The sequence below is a fragment of the Mauremys mutica genome, chromosome 13 (assembly GCF_020497125.1).
Source record: "Mauremys mutica isolate MM-2020 ecotype Southern chromosome 13, ASM2049712v1, whole genome shotgun sequence".
Classification (NCBI taxonomy): Eukaryota; Metazoa; Chordata; order Testudines; family Geoemydidae; genus Mauremys; species Mauremys mutica.
Window position 1 is genome coordinate 53988808 of NC_059084.1, and position 16519 is coordinate 54005326.

The 16519-nt window shown below is 59.8% G+C and overlaps 2 protein-coding genes across 5 annotated transcripts in view; one reads left to right on the top strand and one right to left on the bottom strand.

Moving 5' to 3' along the window:
* Nucleotides 1-16011, top strand: SUPT16H (SPT16 homolog, facilitates chromatin remodeling subunit). Its single transcript, XM_044985543.1, has 26 exons — nt 1-155; nt 2552-2644; nt 2797-2967; nt 3659-3811; nt 3976-4122; nt 4288-4439; nt 4757-4929; nt 5115-5205; nt 5500-5573; nt 5910-6022; nt 6308-6373; nt 6766-6864; nt 7120-7235; nt 8344-8497; nt 8820-8947; nt 9240-9375; nt 9514-9640; nt 9713-9831; nt 9983-10108; nt 11249-11361; nt 11630-11705; nt 11972-12141; nt 13395-13524; nt 14181-14310; nt 14641-14718; nt 14992-16011. Exons 1-26 carry the CDS (start codon nt 90-92, stop codon nt 15141-15143), a joined length of 3153 nt encoding a protein of 1050 aa, XP_044841478.1. The 5' UTR covers nt 1-89; the 3' UTR covers nt 15144-16011.
* The window catches only part of RPGRIP1 (RPGR interacting protein 1), a 26549-nt gene continuing 26036 nt past the window's right edge, over nt 16007-16519 (bottom strand). For all 4 annotated transcript variants that reach the window (XM_044985539.1, XM_044985541.1, XM_044985542.1 and 1 more), the window contains one exon: nt 16007-16386. In XM_044985539.1, the coding sequence (XP_044841474.1) occupies nt 16271-16386 (116 nt within the window). In that variant the 3' untranslated portion in view covers nt 16007-16270. The remainder of the gene's footprint in view (nt 16387-16519) is intronic.

Consider the following 16519-nt stretch of genomic DNA (forward strand, 5'->3'; position numbering starts at 1 on the left):
AGTGGGGGGCGGGGCGGCAGGAGGCGCTTCCGGGGGCGAGGGGCCGCGGCGGGGCCTGGAGCGCGGGGACGAGCTGAGCCGGAGTCTCCATGGCGCTGAGCCTGGACCGCGAGGCCTATTACCGCCGCGTCAAGCGTCTCTATGGCAACTGGCAGGTGCGGCCCGGGGACCTCCCTGCCCCTCCCCCCCCGGCAGCCCCCGGGACTCGCCCCCTGGGAGCCCCCCCGGGACCTCCCTGCCCCTCGGCCCCGGGACCTGCCCCCTGGGAGCCCCCCCGGGAACCTCCCTGCCCCTCCCCCCCGGCAGCCCCCGGGACCTGCCCCCCGGGACCTCCCTGCCCCTCCCCCCCCGGCAGCCCCCCCGGGACCTCCCTGCCCCTCCCCCCCCCGCAGCCCCCGGGACCTTCCCCTTGGGAGCCCCCCCCCGGGACCTCCCTGCCCCCCCCCCCGGCAGCCCCCGGGGCTTCCTGGAGCCCTATTTCTGGGTGCCCACCCGGGACTCTCCACCAGGACCCCAGCCCCTGGGACCCACCGTGGGGACCCCACCCGGAACACCCACCACGCGGAGACTCCTGGGTTTCTCAGCCTGAGCGCTCCCCTGAGCCAGGGGTCTTCTCCGTCCTGCGACACCTCTAGGGGAGACCCTGCTGGGGAACCCTTCCCCAGATCTGCTCTAGGGGGTCCCCTTTTCCTCCCCCGGGCTAGCAGCCCCGATGCCCTGAGGTTCAAGAGAACTCCCTAGTTCCTCCTCTCAGGGAGTGACCTCCCCCCGCTGGCTGGTGCTAGGCCTGCCCCCCCCCCCCCCCCCAGCACGGTCCATTCAGTTCAGAAGCGGGGAGACACCCTGGCTCACCCACCCCAACATCTTGGGGGGCTTTAACTTCTCCCTTACCCACAGGTTGTCCCCTAACTTTGTTTTCCTGTTTCCAGCCTGGGAGCGAGGCAGCATGTCCAGGGGCAGGGGGTCACTGCTCTGTATTGGCCCCAAGGGCTCCCTGTGGCAGGGGGATTTGGGCATTGGTAGTGGTGAGGGGCCATTTTGGAGTATAGGGGTTATCTTTTCCCACTCAACATAATGCTGTCTTCTGCCATTGAGCGGTACCATGTTGCAATGAGCTCCCTACCCATGAGGGGCTCTCGTGGTGAAGAGTATCAGAGGGGTAGCCGTGTTAGTCTGGTTCTGTAGAAGCAGCAAAGAATCTTGTGGCACCTTATAGACTAACAGATGTTTTGCAGCATGAGCTTTCGTGGGTGAATACCCACTTCTTCGGATGCAAGGCGAAAGCTCATGCTGTAAAACGTCTGTTAGTCTGATAAGGTGCCACAGGATTCTTTGCTGCTTCTAGTGGTGAAGAGTTCCACTGGCTGCTAGTGGTGAAGTGCCCAGCTCTGAACTCTGCTCCCTTCCCCCCCCCTCCCCCCATGTTTATTGCACGTGTAGCAGCCTCCAGTAGGGAACTGGGGCACCATCACACTAGATGCTGCACAGAAGAGGCCTCCCCGAGTCTTTTGTGATCTAAGCACAGAGCTGAAGGTGGAGCAGCCGCAAGAGCTGTGTTAAGATCAAAGGGTGCATGGGAAGAGGAGCCTGGGACTGGGGGGGGGCTCAACTTCCTGCTCTGCCACAGACTCTCTGTGAGACCTTGGACCCCAGTACCTTAGCCTCCCAGTACAATGGGGATGCTGCCCTACTCCGCAGGGGTGCATGGGCATAAATACATTTGATTGTGACACACTCGGATACTACAGGAATGGGGTCTGGATAAATAATTTGCACTGCTAGAAGCTCCCACCTTGATTGGGGGCCTAGGGGTTGTTAGTAGTGTTAGTGGGTTGTTAGTGATGAGCTGATCCTTTGGGCTCTTTTGCCAGCCCCAAATGTTCCAAAATCACGAGATGGCCCTAAAATGGTGATTGGTTTTTTTAAATGCACTTTGGTGTCTTGTTTTTGGTTTTTGCTGTTTGGTTTCTAGGTCTTTGGGTAGCACTTGAGTCACATTCCCAGGCTTTTCTCTGCTACCCAGAGTCTAGAAATGTGCCCTGAGTTTCAGCTTTTCTAACGTGCCTAGGGGATTTGGGTGCCAGTTCTGTTCACTTTGATGGGAGTAGGGTGTCCAAATCCCTCAGGTACCTTAGGCCATCTCTGCCCAAGTGAGAGGCTAGGACTTTCAAAGGGAGTTAGGTGCCCAGCAGTCATTGATTTACAGGTTGGGTCCCGAACTCCCTTAGGCTAAACAGTCTTCTCTGTCTAATTTTGTAGTCAGCTGTTGTCTCCTTTCTCATTCATCTCTGCTAACCGCTCTTCCTTTCTCATTGCCCATCCACGACCTTCCCCTTCGGTTTCTGCTCTGTCCTTTCTAAGAACTCTCCAGGTTTGTATCACAACATTAGGATTGCTCCCTACCCCTCGAAGTCCTGGGCTGCCCTTCCGAGGCTACAGATCATTGAGAGCCCGGAGAGGTCAAATGAGCCTTTCTGATTAGCATGACGTGGTTTGGGGCAGCTAGTGGGGGAGACACCCCAGCCCTCACTTCCCTCTGCTTCCCTTGCAGAAGGGAGAGGATGACTATGCCAACGTCGACGCCATCGTGGTCTCGGTGGGGGTGGATGAGGAGATTGTCTATGCCAAGTCCACTGCCCTGCAGGTCAGTAGGAGGGAAATCCATGGAGGATGCTGCTGAGGCTGGGAATGAGGAAAGTGCTGAGCAGAGGGGAGGTTGGGGTAGCACTCGCGAGGAGTAGGGGGGAGTCTTTGATGGGGAGTGACTCCTTTCCCTCACGGCTCCCCTTCCCGCAGACGTGGCTCTTTGGCTACGAGCTCACCGACACCATCATGGTTTTCTGCGAGGACAAGATTCTGTTCATGGCCAGCAAGAAGAAGGTGGAGTTCCTGAAGCAGATCGCCAACAGCAAAGGCAGCGAGAACGCCAATGGTGTGCCGGCCATCACGCTGCTCGTGCGAGAGAAGGCGAGTGTGTTGCGCGGTGCCAGGCTGTTGTGGGTCGCTGGGCGGCGGGGTGTCTGGGCGTGGCTGGGGGCGCTGGGCGGCGGGGTGTCCGGACAAGGCCAGGCGTGGCTGGGGGCGCTGGGCGGCGGGGTGTCTGGGCGTGGCTGGGGGTACTGGGCAGCGGGGTGTCCAGACGGGGCTGGGCATGGCTGGGGGTGCTGCAAGGTGGGGTGTCCGGGCGGGGCTGGGCGGCGGGGTGTCCGGACGAGGCCGGGCAGGGCTGGAGGCGCTGGGCGGCAGGGCGTCCGGGCGGGGCCAGGCATGGCTGGGGGTGCTGGCGGCGGGGTGTCCGGCCGGGGCTGGGGTGGTGCATGCTGAGGGGTGGAGAGTTGTGGAATGAATATGAGAGTGTTGTGTTTTACCCATTGAAAGTTACGGGAAGGTTGAGCCCATGTGAGTCGGAGGAAGTTGACGGTTGTGCACACTGGGCTGGGAGGAGGTTGAGGTCGCTGCTTATGGAGGAGTTGGGGGATGTTGATGGTGTGCTGGGCCGGGCTGGAGGGAGAGCTGGTGAGGGCCTTATGCTCATGGCTTGCTTGGGGAGGCAGGGTGAAGGGCAGGAGTAGCAAACGGGCTCTGGTGATGCAAGCTGCCGCCTCCCTAGTGCCACTCCCCCGTCTCGGGGGACTAACCCTGCCCCTGCCCCCTGTAGAACGAGAGCAACAAGGGGAACTTTGAGAAGATGATCGAGGCGCTGAAGGGCAGCAAGAGCGGGAAGCGCATTGGGGTCTTCAGCAAGGACAGGTTCCCCGGGGAGTTCATGAGGAGCTGGAACGATTGCCTCAGCAAGGAGGGCTTCGAGAAGGTGAGCAGGGGGGCAGATGGGTGGGTGGGAGCTGCTCCTGTTCCCCTCCCTTCCCCCAGCTCTGACTCTGCAGGCGGATATCAGTGCGGTTGTGGCCTTATGCCAAGGCAGGTATGTGGGGAGCTCCACCTGCCCCCCTCACACCCTCCCTGTCTGTGGAGCAGGTAGATATCAGCGCAGTCGTGGCCTACACTATTGCAGTGAAGGAGGATGGGGAACTGAACCTGATGCGCAAAGCAGCTGCCATCACCTCTGAGGTCTTTAACAAATTCTTCAAGGAGCGGGTCATGGAGATTGTCGACGCTGACGAGGTGAGAGAGTAGGGAGGCCCCAGGGGTGCGGTGGAGTGAGCTGTGGCTGGCAGGTGGGGGGAGCCTGGTGGGGGGTGAGTCGCGGCTGGGAAGGGGGGGCCTGGTGGGGGCGAATCCTGCAGTTCATCTGGCTGTTCCTACTTGAAGTCTCCATGTGCCCCACAGAAAGTGCGGCACAGCAAGCTGGCAGAGTCGGTGGAGAAGGCCATCGAGGAGAAGAAGTACCTGTCAGGGGCTGACCCCTCCACGGTGGAGATGTGCTATCCCCCCATCATCCAGAGTGGCGGCAACTACAACCTCAAGTTCAGCGTTGTCAGGTCAGTGCCAACAGGGCTCCTAACCCTCTCTTCCACCCCAGTATCCCACCCCTACCGCTGCTGAGCGGGCGGGCCAGGGCCAGGGCCCGGCCTCGCTTCCCCCAGAACCACCCAATGCTGGAGACTTGTTGGCTGAAAGGAAACGGTCGGTCTCTAGAGAGGAGTCGGGGAGCTGGTACTGCTGACTGGGTTGGGTTGGTCTGGCTGGCCCTGCCTTTTCCAAGCTCCAGGGACTCCTGGCTCAGCCCCCAGACACCCCACGCCAAGCCCATGACTAATGCCTCCCCGAAATCCGCCTCTCTCCGTCCATCCCCCAGTGACAAGAACCACATGCACTTCGGGGCCATCACCTGTGCCATGGGCATCCGCTACAAATCCTATTGCTCCAACCTGGTGCGCACGCTCATGGTGGACCCGCCCCAGGAGGTGCAGGACAATTACACCTTTCTGCTGCAGCTGCAGGAGGAGCTGCTCAAGGAGCTGCGGCATGGTGAGTAGGGGTGGGGGTGCTGGAGAAGTGGGGGGGGGGTCATGCTGTCTCATGGGTGGAGGGGGGTGGAGGATGTCGCATTGCCCCGCCCTGGCGGGGGAGGGGGGCATGATGCTGCCCTGGCCCACGTGGTAGGGAAGGGGAGGACATCGCGCCGCCTGGTGCTCATGCTGAGACTCCTCCAGGCGTGAAGCTGTGCGAGGTCTATGCTGCCGTCATGGATGTGGTGAAGAAGCAGAAGCCAGAGCTGTTAAACAAGATCACCAAGAACCTGGGGTAAGAAACCGCCCCCAACTCCCACTACACAAACCCACATGCACCGCGCACCCTGCACCGCCCCCTGAGTCTGCTGAGCATGAGCACCCAGGACCTAGGGGAAGAGAACCCTGCTCCAGGTTCCAGCCCCCGTGCGCCCAGGGCCTGCACTGCTCAGCCTGGCTTAGGGGCGAGGCGCCAGGCTCCCGCCGGAGTGGTGCCTGCAATCTCTGCCCAGCTAGTGTAGGGCAGGGAGCATTGCCAGGGCCAGAGGGTGGCTATGGGTAACCCATCCGCCCTCTGGATTCTTCCCAGATTTGCCATGGGCATCGAGTTCAGAGAGGGCTCCCTCGTCATCAACAGCAAGAACCAGCACCGGCTCAAGAAAGGTAAGACAACCCCCTCCCCCACCCCCACCCCACCCCCCACACAGCTCCCTTCCCACTGATGTCATCACAGCCCCATGCCCTCAGAGCCAGCTCAGTTATGGGGAGAAACCCCCCTTTCCTCGCAGTCAGATACCCAGGCCCTGCACCCCCCCAGGCAGCCCTTCTCCTGCAGGCGAGGAGCTCCCCTAAAGCCTATGGGGGGAGAGGATAGCTCTGTGCGCCCTGTGCACGTGGACTGGTTGGCGACAGCTGCCGTCCCTGCATGTCCCCCGGGCCCTGCCACCCCAGCCTGGACCTCTCTGAGCCGTGTCACCCCCTTTCCCATCTGGCTGGCAGGGATGGTATTCAGCATCAACGTGGGCTTCTCCGACCTGACCAACAAGGAGGGGAAGAAACCAGAGGAGCGAACATATGCACTGTTCATTGGGGACACCGTGCTGGTGGATGAGGTGGGTGTGGGGTCGCAAGGTTATTTGGGGGGCACCGTGCTGGTGTGTATGGGGGTGGGGCTGGAGGGTTATTTGAGGGGCACTGTGCTGGTGGATGGGGGGTGCACAGGGTTATTTGGATGGGTTGCACTGTGCTGGTGGATGGGGGGCGTGCAGGGTTATTTGGGAGGCACCGTGCTGGTGGATGGGGGGCATACAAGGTGAGTATTTTCTGCGTCTCTGCCCCCATGTGGGTTTATGGGCTGCCATCCACTCCCCCCTCTGACTCTCCCTTTACTGTCCAAGGACGGCCCGGCCACCATCCTCACCTCTGTTAAGAAGAAGGTCAAGAACGTTGGCATCTTCCTCAAGGTGAGGCTGGGAGTGTGGGAGAGGTGGGGGGAAGGCAGACTCGATATCAGAGCAGGGCCTGGGGGTCTCCCATGCTTCAGGGGCAGGGAGTTCTGCGTGGAGAAAGGCAGGGGACGACAGAAGGTCCCTAAGGTGCTGGGTGGGGGTGGGACTGGGGAGATGTTGGGGGACAGAGTGGCAAAATTTCCTAAATTTGTAGGTCCCAAGGCAGAAGGGATCATTACAACCCTCTGGTCTGACGTTCTGCAGAATACAAGCCAGCGAACATCCCCAGTGTAATTCCCAGCACATCCCTTCCAGGGGGGTGGAGGATGAAGGGTGCAGGGCAACTTTGGGGCAGAGGTGTAGAGGGTGGGGGCAGCAGCTCTGACCATTCTGCCTATCTCCCACAGAACGAAGATGAGGAGGAGGAAGAGGAGGAGAAGGACGAGGCTGAAGACCTGCTGGGGCGCAGCTCCCGAGCAGCAGCGCTGCTGACGGAGCGGACACGGGTGCGGTTCCCCTCCTACCATGGGGAGCTGGGCAGGGCTGGTTGGGCTAAAGAGCCCACATGGGACACCTCTCGGGGGTCCTGCGGCTCAGAAGGGGCTAGGGGAGCTAATTCCCACAAGGGAGGTGCGGGGGGCCCCGCTCCTATGGGACTGTGGATGAATGGTCCTTGTGGCTGCGGGGCTGGCTCGGGGCAGGGCGGTGGCTAGGCTGCTGAGCTGGGGTCTGGGCCTCACTCGCATTCCTGCTCCCCCCAGAATGAGCTGACGGCAGAGGAGAAGCGTCGAGCACACCAGAAAGAGCTGGCCATGCAGCTTAATGAGGAGGCCAAGCGGCGGCTGACGGAGCAGAAGGGCGAGCAGCAGATCCAGAAGTGAGTGGGAGGGAACTTGGGGTGAGAGCAGATCTAGGAGTGAGTGGGAGGGAACTCGGGGCAGGGAGGGCAGTGACTCTAGAAGTGAGTGGGAGGGGAGCATGGGAGCAGGGTGGGCAGATCCAGAAGTGAGTGGGAGGGGACCCCGGGGGGCTGTGCTGTGTTTCAGAGGAGGCTGTGTGTGCCTGCTGGATATCTGGGAGCCCGGGGGGCTGTGCTGTGCTGTGTTTCAGAGGAGGCTGTGTGCGCCTGCTGGATATCTGGGAGCCCGGGGGGCTGTGCTGTGTTTCAGAGGAGGCTGTGTGTGCCCGCTGGATATCTGGGAGCCCGGGGGGCTGTGCTGTGTTTCAGAGGAGGCTGTGTGTGCCCGCTGGATATCTGGGAGCCCGGGGGGCTGTGCTGTGTTTCAGAGGAGGCTGTGTGTGCCCGCTGGATATCTGGGAGCCCGGGGGGCTGTGCTGTGCTGTGTTTCAGAGGAGGCTGTGTGTGCCCGCTGGATATCTAGGGACCCCGGGGGACTGTGCTGTGTTTCGGAGGCGGCTGTGTGTGCCCGCTGGATATCTGGGAGCCCGGGGGGCTGTGCTGTGTTTCAGAGGAGGCTGTGTGTGCCCGCTGGATATCTAGGGACCCCGGGGGGCTGTGCTGTGTTTCAGAGGAGGCTGTGTGTGCCCGCTGGATATCTAGGGACCCCGGGGGGCTGTGCTGTGTTTCGGAGGCGACTGTGTGTGCCCGCTGGATATCTGGGAGCCCGGGGGGCTGTGCTGTGCTGTGTTTCAGAGGAGGCTGTGTGTGCCCGCTGGATATCTGGGAGCCCGGGGGGCTGTGCTGTGCTGTGTTTCAGAGGAGGCTGTGTGTGCCCGCTGGATATCTGGGAGCCCGGGGGGCTGTGCTGTGTTTCAGAGGAGGCTGTGTGTGCCCGCTGGATATCTGGGACCCCGGGGGGCTGTGCTGTGCTGTGTTTCAGAGGAGGCTGTGTGCGCCTGCTGGATATCTAGGGACCCCGGGGGGCTGTGCTGTGTTTCGGAGGCGGCTGTGTGTGCCCGCTGGATATCTGGGAGCCCTGGGGCGGGGGCTGTGCGGTGTTTCATCTTTTCCCCACCCCGCCCAGGGCCCGCAAATCGAACATCTCCTACAAGAACCCATCGCTGATGCCCAAGGAGCCGCACATCCGGGAGATGAAAATCTACATTGACAAGAAATACGAGACTGTCATCATGCCAGTCTTTGGCATCGCCACACCCTTCCACATTGCCACCATTAAGGTGTGTGGGTCTGGATAATGGGCGTGGCCACCATCAGCCTAGGGAGGTGACTCCTCAGCACCCGGGGCAGGGAGGGGGTTAGGAAACCTGTTGGGTTGAGGGGGGTGTTGGTTCTTCAGCTCGAAGGAAAGTGGGGGCCGTTTCCCCCAGAGGCCCTGTCTCTAGGGGCCATACAGGCAGGAGCCCTGGCGAGTGGGGGGGGTTACAGGCAGGAGCTCTGGGGAGGGGGGTGGTTTACAGGTGGGAGCGGGGTACAGAGAAGGCCCCAGCTGCATTCAGGGCGCACAGCCTGACTGACCCCCCCCACCTCCCCATGGTGCAGAACATCAGCATGTCGGTGGAGGGTGACTACACCTACTTGCGCATCAACTTCTACTGCCCGGGCAGTGCCCTGGGGCGCAACGAGGGCAACATCTTCCCCAACCCCGAGGCCACCTTCGTCAAGGAGATGTGAGTGCCCCCTTCTGCCTTCCCCCCCCTCTGCCCACTGCCTGGAAGACTTTCCCCAATCCCCACGCTGCCAGGGGGGCCTTTCCACCTGGGCTGGGACTCGGGACTCCTGGCTCTGGCACAGTCTGGCTGTGTGACCTGGGCTCTTGGCCTCTGTACATGGGGGAACTTGACAGCCTGCTGCATGGGGCAGCGGGGAGACGGCACCAGCTTCCTGTGGGGGCTGGGCGCCTGGATGCCCTGGGCGTGCAGTGCTGTTACACCCAGTAACTGCTCACCGCACCTCCCCCAGCACATATCGTGCCTCCAACATGAAGACGCCGGGTGAGCAGACGGTGCCAGCCCTCAACCTGCAGAATGCTTTCCGCATCATCAAGGAGGTGCAGAAACGCTACAAGACCCGAGAGGCGGAGGAGAAGGAGAAGGAGGTGAGCCAGGAGCGGGGAGCCCCTGGGAGCCTGGGGAAAGCTGTCCCCGGATCCTGATGTCAGGCAGAGACACTTACCAGTCCTGGGGCTCTGTGCTCCACGGGATCTCACTCCCTGGCTCTCCTCCTGGCTCTCTAGGGCATCGTCAAGCAAGACTCACTCATCATTAATCTGAACCGGAGCAACCCCAAGCTAAAGGACCTGTACATCCGGCCCAACATCGCTCAGAAGAGGATGCAAGGCTCGCTGGAGGCCCATGTCAATGGTAGGGGCCCCTTTCCCCAGCCCGCTCGGCTCCAGCCCAAGGGTCCCCTCTCACTGTCTGTCTCTTGGGCAGGTTTCCGCTTCACGTCCGTGCGAGGAGACAAGGTCGACATTCTGTACAACAACATCAAACACGCGCTGTTCCAGCCCTGCGACGGGGAGATGATCATTGTGCTACACTTCCACCTCAAGGTAGGGCCCTGCGCCCCCAGGAACCACCTCCTGGCCTGGTCTTGCCCTGCTCTGTGCAGGGCTGGGGGGGTCTCTGACAGGGTTTGACCTGGGGGATGGTGTGGGGTGTGAGAGACAGTGGAGCCTTCATGTCTCCCCTCCACTCCCCCAGAACGCCATTATGTTTGGGAAGAAGCGGCACACGGATGTGCAGTTCTACACCGAGGTGGGCGAGATCACCACAGACCTGGGCAAGCACCAGCACATGCATGACCGCGATGACCTCTACGCCGAGCAGGTGAGATGTGGGGCCGGGGTAGGGGGGCAGCCTCCAGGCTGACCTTGCTGCCCCTGCAGATTGAGTGCGAGATGAGTGGGGCTGAGCCGAGGGGTCTCTGTCCCTAGGAGGCTGTGCTGACCCTGCAGATGGAGAGCGAGGGGGTACGTTAGGGGGGCTCCTCTCCCCGGGAGCCTGGCTGATGTCCCTGGGCCCCGCACAGATGGAGGCGGGGGGCTCAGAAGTGGGGGGGTCTCTCCCCGGGAGCCTGGCTGATGTCCCTGTGCCCCGCACAGATGGAGGCGAGGGGGTAGGCGGGGGGCTCAGAAGGGGGGTTTCTCCCCAGGAGCCTGGCTGATGTCCCTGGGCCCCGCGCAGATGGAGGCGAGGGGGTAGGCAGGGGGCTCAGAAGGGGGGGGGGGGTCTCTCCCCGGGAGCCTGGCTGACGTCCCTGTGCCCCACGCAGATGGAGGCGGGGGGCTCAGAAGGGGGGGGGGTCTCTCCCCGGGAGCCTGGCTGATGTCCCTGTGCCCCGCGCAGATGGAGGCGGGGGGCTCAGAAGGGGGGTCTCTCCCCGGGAGCCTGGCTGATGTCCCTGGGCCCCGCGCAGATGGAGGCGGGGGGGTAGGCGGGGGGCTCAGATGGGGGGGGGTCTCTCCCCGGGAGCCTGGCTGATGTCCCTGTGCCCCGCACAGATGGAGGCGAGGGGGTAGGCGGGGGGCTCAGAAGGGGGGTTTCTCCCCAGGAGCCTGGCTGATGTCCCTGGGCCCCGCGCAGATGGAGGCGAGGGGGTAGGGGGGGTGTCTCTCCCCGGGAGCCTGGCTGACGTCCCTGTGCCCCATGCAGATGGAGGCGGGGGGCTCAGAAGGGGGGGGGTGTCTCTCCCCGGGAGCCTGGCTGATGTCCCTATGCCTCGCGCAGATGGAGGCGGGGGGCTCAGAAGGGGGGTCTCTCCCCGGGAGCCTGGCTGATGTCCCTGGGCCCCGCGCAGATGGAGGCGGAGGGGTAGGCGGGGGGCTCAGAGGGGGGGGGGTCTCTCCCCGGGAGCCTGGCTGATGTCCCTGTGCCCCGCGTAGATGGAGGCGGGGGGGTAGGCGGGGGGCTCAGAAGGGGGGGGTTCTCTCCCCGGGAGCCTGGCTGATGTCCCTGTGCCCCACACAGATGGAGCGCGAGATGAGGCACAAGCTGAAAACGGCCTTTAAGAATTTCATCGAGAAGGTGGAGGCTCTGACCAAGGAGGAGCTGGAGTTCGAGGTGCCCTTTCGGGACCTGGGGTAAGGGGAAGAACTAGGGCATCAAGGTGCCCTTCCAGCACCCCTAAGGATGGGGGGAGCAGGGCGGGTGCCCTGTCGGGGAGTAAGGGCGTGGAGGGTGCCCTTGCGGGACCTTTGGGCCGGATCAGGGACGTGGAGGTGCCCTTCCGGGACCTGAGGGTTTGTGGCCCTGGGCCCCATGGGGACAGTCTGTGACACAAGTCTGCCCCCTCACCCCCACTCTGGTTCTGTGGCTCTCACTGACCTTGCTCGCTTTGCTCTCTGGCAGGTTCAATGGCGCCCCCTACAGAAGCACCTGCCTGCTCCAGCCGACCAGCAGTGCCCTGGTGAATTGCACTGAGTGGGTGAGTGTCCGTGGGGGACCTGTTCGTGCCCCCCAACCCAGTCTCTGCCCTCCTCAGGGCCTGGCACAAACCTGTGTCCCAAGGGAGCCGCCTGGGTGCTTATGGAGGTGGGCAGAGCTCAGGGCAAGCGCTGGCACTGTAGAGTGGGAAGGGATGGGGTGCAGCTTCATCCCATGATTACTGGTCCCATTGGCAGGGGGTCTCTGTCCCAGGGCTGGTGAGGGGGCTGTCTCCATCCTGGGCCTGACCCCACCCTTCCCCTCCAGCCTCCGTTCGTGGTGACACTGGATGAGGTGGAGCTCATTCACTTTGAGCGAGTCCAGTTCCACCTGAAGAACTTTGACATGGTCATCGTCTACAAGGACTACAGCAAGAAAGTGACCATGATCAATGCCATCCCTGTGGCCTCCCTCGACCCCATCAAGGAGTGGCTCAAGTGAGTGACCCCACCGTCCCCCTCCCCGATACCTACCTCATCAGGATCCCGATCCCCCACCATACCCACCAGTTCAGGGGGGTCCCCACTGAGGAGTGACCACCCCTCGACCCCTCCACTGAGACCTACTTCACCAGGATACCGATCCCCCAGCTCCCCCTAATCCCAGTTCCCAGCCTCCTCATTACCCACCAATGTCATCAACTGGAAGTCCCTCCCCCTCCCCCCCGCCTCTCCTGGTGCCTACCTCACACACACCAGGACTCTGATGCCCCAGAGCTTCCCAGAGTGGAATGATTTAAATCAAGGGAATTTAAATCACCAGTTTTTAATCATGATTTAAATCAATTTTAATTGTTTTTTGCATTTGTACTTTTTAGGGTTTTTTTCTCCTAAAGAAAGGTTGATTCTCATTGGCTGGTAACCATTAAAACAAGTTGATCTGCAACTGAATACAGCCTTTACACTACATTTAGTTCTTTTTGCTATGGAGGACATACTAGCTATATCTATACACAGTTATTTAAGCAATGATAGCAATTTACATGTCATTCAGATTCTTAATTTTACATTTTTTATTCTGTGAGAAAATGGTGACTGATTCATATCTTGAAGATGATTTTTTTACTTCTGGTTAGTGTCAAGCTCTGTTTGATAGAAATTCAAATTCAATTTAAAAATGCACAGACCCATTGTAAAATACTTTTTTATTAGTTAAATAAACTATCTTAATGTGCAGGATACATTCAAAAAAAGTATACCAAAGTTTTATCTAAACATGTTTTGCACTTAAAACCAATTAAGCAAGGGAAGCTTTTCCAATTCCCAGTAGGTTTTTCAACTTTGAAAACTAGTCATTGAACTGAACTTTGAATGCACTGAAATGAAGAAAATATTCTCTCTGCACTTGCAGAAGAGGCTACTGCTATTAAAAGCCTGTTAGGCCTTCAACAAACTCTGGTTCCAAGTGCTTGACCAGCTACTTCCACCAGTTCAGTGGTTTAATTTTCCTTAAAAGTTGGTAGTAAACATTTACTGAATAAAAATATTAAATTTAATATAAATAGCCTATAGTAAATTTAGGCCTGAACATAGGTTGTCATAATTTTAAATAACTTTATTTTTTTATAAATAAGTAAACCTGTTTAGTTTTACATAAAATTTATCCACTCTGGAGCCTCCTGATACCATTCCCCTGAGTCCCAGTCCCCTCATCCACTGGGACCCAATACTGATCTCTCCTTTCTCCCTAGCTCTTGTGACCTGAAGTACACGGAGGGGGTGCAGTCCCTCAACTGGACGAAAATCATGAAGACGATTGTGGATGACCCTGAGGGCTTCTTTGAGCAGGGGGGTTGGTCGTTCCTGGAGCCTGAGGGAGAGGTATGGGCAGGGCCAGCTTTAGGCCAATTCCCCTGAATCGGGCCCCGCGCCTAAGAGGGCCCAGTGGCAGGGCCGCCCAGAGTGGGGGGCAAGTGACCAAGAATCCCTTCCCTGGCTAGAGGCACCTTTTTAATTTTTACTCACCCAGCGGCGCTCCGGGTCTTCGGTGCCATTTTGGCGGCGGGTCCTTCAGTGCCGCCAAACACCCAGAGCAAGCGAAGGACCCACCGCCAAAGACTCAGAGCGCCGCCCGGTGAGTACAAGCCCCACGTGTTTTTTTCACGTGTTTTTTTTTTTTTAGTCATCCCTGCCAGGGCCCCGTCGAAACTGTTCGAATTGGGCCCCGCAATTCCTAAAGCCGGCCCTGGGTAGGGGGTGGGGATGGGACTCTGACTCCCCTGGAGAGTGGTGAGGGAGGGCTCTGTCTCACAAGGGGGAGGGGCCCCTGCAAAGCGATGATAGTTGAGTGGGATTATTTTGATTTCCTCTGGACACCCCAGTATCTGAGCCCAATGAAACATTAATTAATCTGATCTCACTCCCACTTCTCTCTGCCCCCCATGACCTATGGGAATCACTGAAGATCATCCAGTGAATCAGTAACAACTGGAGATAGAACCCAGGAGTTCTGATTCCTGGCTGGGATCTCTCCCCAGGGCAGTGATGCCGAGGTCGGGGAGTCAGAGTCAGAGATCGAGGATGAGACATTTAACCCCTCGGAGGATGAATATGAGGAGGAGGAAGAGGACAGTGATGAAGATTACTCGTCTGAGGCCGAGGAATCAGGTGAGGCCCCTGCAGCTTAGGCCGGGGGTGGAGGGGTTCTTGACACCAAGCCTCTGCGCTGGGGGTCTGACCCTGAGGGGTCACCTGGCAGAGTACTCAACTACTCCCCTTCTCCTGGGAGCCCTCCCTTATCCTCCACACACTGCCTGCTCTGTCCTGCCTGATTTCCCCTCCCACCTGTGCTCCCATTCTGAGGGGTGGGGTGAGGTGGGGATGGGATCCTTGTTGTTCCAGTATAGGAGGATGGTTTCCCCTCATTGGACAAAGGGTTGAGCTGGGGGGTGGGGCTGCGCACTGGGCCATCCTCTGAGCTCCTGTCTCCATTTGCAGATTACTCCAAGGAATCCATGGGCAGCGAGGAGGAGAGTGGGAAGGACTGGGACGAGCTGGAGGAAGAGGCCAGGAAAGGTGAGTGCCAGCCCTTGTGCACTTGGGGAGATGTCTCACCAGGGCCATGGGATCTGGGTTTCCTTGGGGCACCTTGTTCACTCTGACCCCTAATGGGTATGGTGGGAGGGGACAGAGCCCTGCACCTCCTGTTGCTTTGTGGTAGAACAGGAGAGCTGGTAGTGGAGGGTGTTGGTGGGGATAGGTACCCAGCCTCTCACCTGTCCAGGAGTTGGGTGGATGGAGGAGGATGGGTTACACAGCCATGCCCTGACCCCCGTCTCACTCCCCTAGCGGACCGGGAGAGCCGGTACGAGGAAGAGGAGGAGCAGAGCCGCAGCCTGAGCAGGAAGAGGAAGGGCCCAGCCCACAGTTCCAGCCGCCGCAGTTCCCACAGCCGCAGCCCAGGCCGCAGCTCAGGACCCCCCAAGAAGAAGAGGAAGTAGGCAGTGAAATCTGACCCTCCCCAGTGGCCAAGCCTGGGGCACCAGACCCTGCTCAACAGCCAGTCCCAAGGCTGGGGGGGGGCACCATGCCCCACCCACAAACTTTTGTCTTTTCCTGTTTTCAGTTTTCCCCATTTTGTTTCTTGAGTTTTTCTGGCCATTTGTACGGACCAATCAGCTGTGAGAATTCCAGGCCCCGCCTGCCTGTAACCATGGACGTGGGCACTGCCAATGAAGAGGAGAAAGGACACTGATGTCAGTGATGTGCTCCCCACACCCCCTTCACTCCCTCCTGGGGTCCCACCCTAGTCACCCCCACATTCCCCTGCGAGGCGTAAGCATGGCCATGGCGCAGGCTGGTGCTTTCTTCCCCCAGGGAGTATCTGGCGATGGAATCATCCCCTCCTTCCCAACAGCTCTGGGGAGACCCGCAGCCAGCGCAGAGGAGCTCGGACTTCATCCTCGGGGTGCTGGTAACCAAGGCTGGGTTGGCCCCTACAGGTCCATCCCATCCCTACTGGAGGGGTTGGAAGTGGGCCAGCCCTGCCGGGAGCGGGGTGCATGGGGGGAGTGGTCTAGCCCTGAGGATCCAGCTTCTTGTTTTTTACTCGCCTGGCTCTGTCCTGTATTTATCTCGTTCCCTCCGTTGCCAAGTCAAGCCTCTGGCGGGAGAGATGCTTTTGTTTTGGAGGGTTTTATCGTGTCATCTCCCCTGGGCCCCCATCACCTCTCCCTGCTGCTTGCTGGTGAGGAAGGCCCCTGGGAGGTGATGGGGCAGGGGAGGGCTCCAATTTTTTTTCATAGCTGGTAGCTCTTGGATTTTCGACTTTGGAGAATTGAAACAATAAAATGTTTTTTTGTAAGTTCACCTTTTCCAGGTGCTGAGTCTGTTCAGTCAGGGGGGATGGGACGCTGCTCACCTCTTGTTGTTTGTATTATGGCAGCACTTTGACGCTCAGGCATGGCCCAGGACCCCTTGTGCTAGGCTCTGCATAGACAGAGCAGGGACAGGCCAGGCGCTGCCCCGAGGAGCTCGCAATCTGAGTCATGGGCTGACTGCTTTGAGGTCCCCATTTGAACCTTACTGTGCCAAGTGCTTGCACGCCTTGTGGGAGCTGACGGGTCCTTCATTCCTCCTCCTCAGCCTTTCGTCTCCCCTCCCAGTAGATGGCGCAGAGGGCAGCAGCTGCTTCCACAGAGACCTTCAGCCTCCCGATGGCAGAGTGGTCCTGAGGGCTGACAACTGCCGAGAGGGGGTAAGAGAGCGGAGGTGAGGGGAAGGGTCAGTGTTTCTCCAGGGCCACTCTCTGGCTGGGCCTGGTATAGGCCTTGCCTCCCCCAGCCCCGGGAAGGGACAGGACTTGCACTGCTGCAGC

Excerpts from the sequence above, each read along its gene's own strand:
- SUPT16H (XM_044985543.1), top strand. The coding sequence starts at position 90 with ATGGCGCTGAGCCTGGACCGCGAGGCCTATTACCGCCGCGTCAAGCGT. Across the intron at positions 156-2,551 it reads GTCTCTATGGCAACTGGCAG|AAGGGAGAGGATGACTATGC; the intron begins GTGCGGCCCGGG and ends CTTCCCTTGCAG. Across the intron at positions 14,311-14,640 it reads GTCTGAGGCCGAGGAATCAG|ATTACTCCAAGGAATCCATG; the intron begins GTGAGGCCCCTG and ends CTCCATTTGCAG.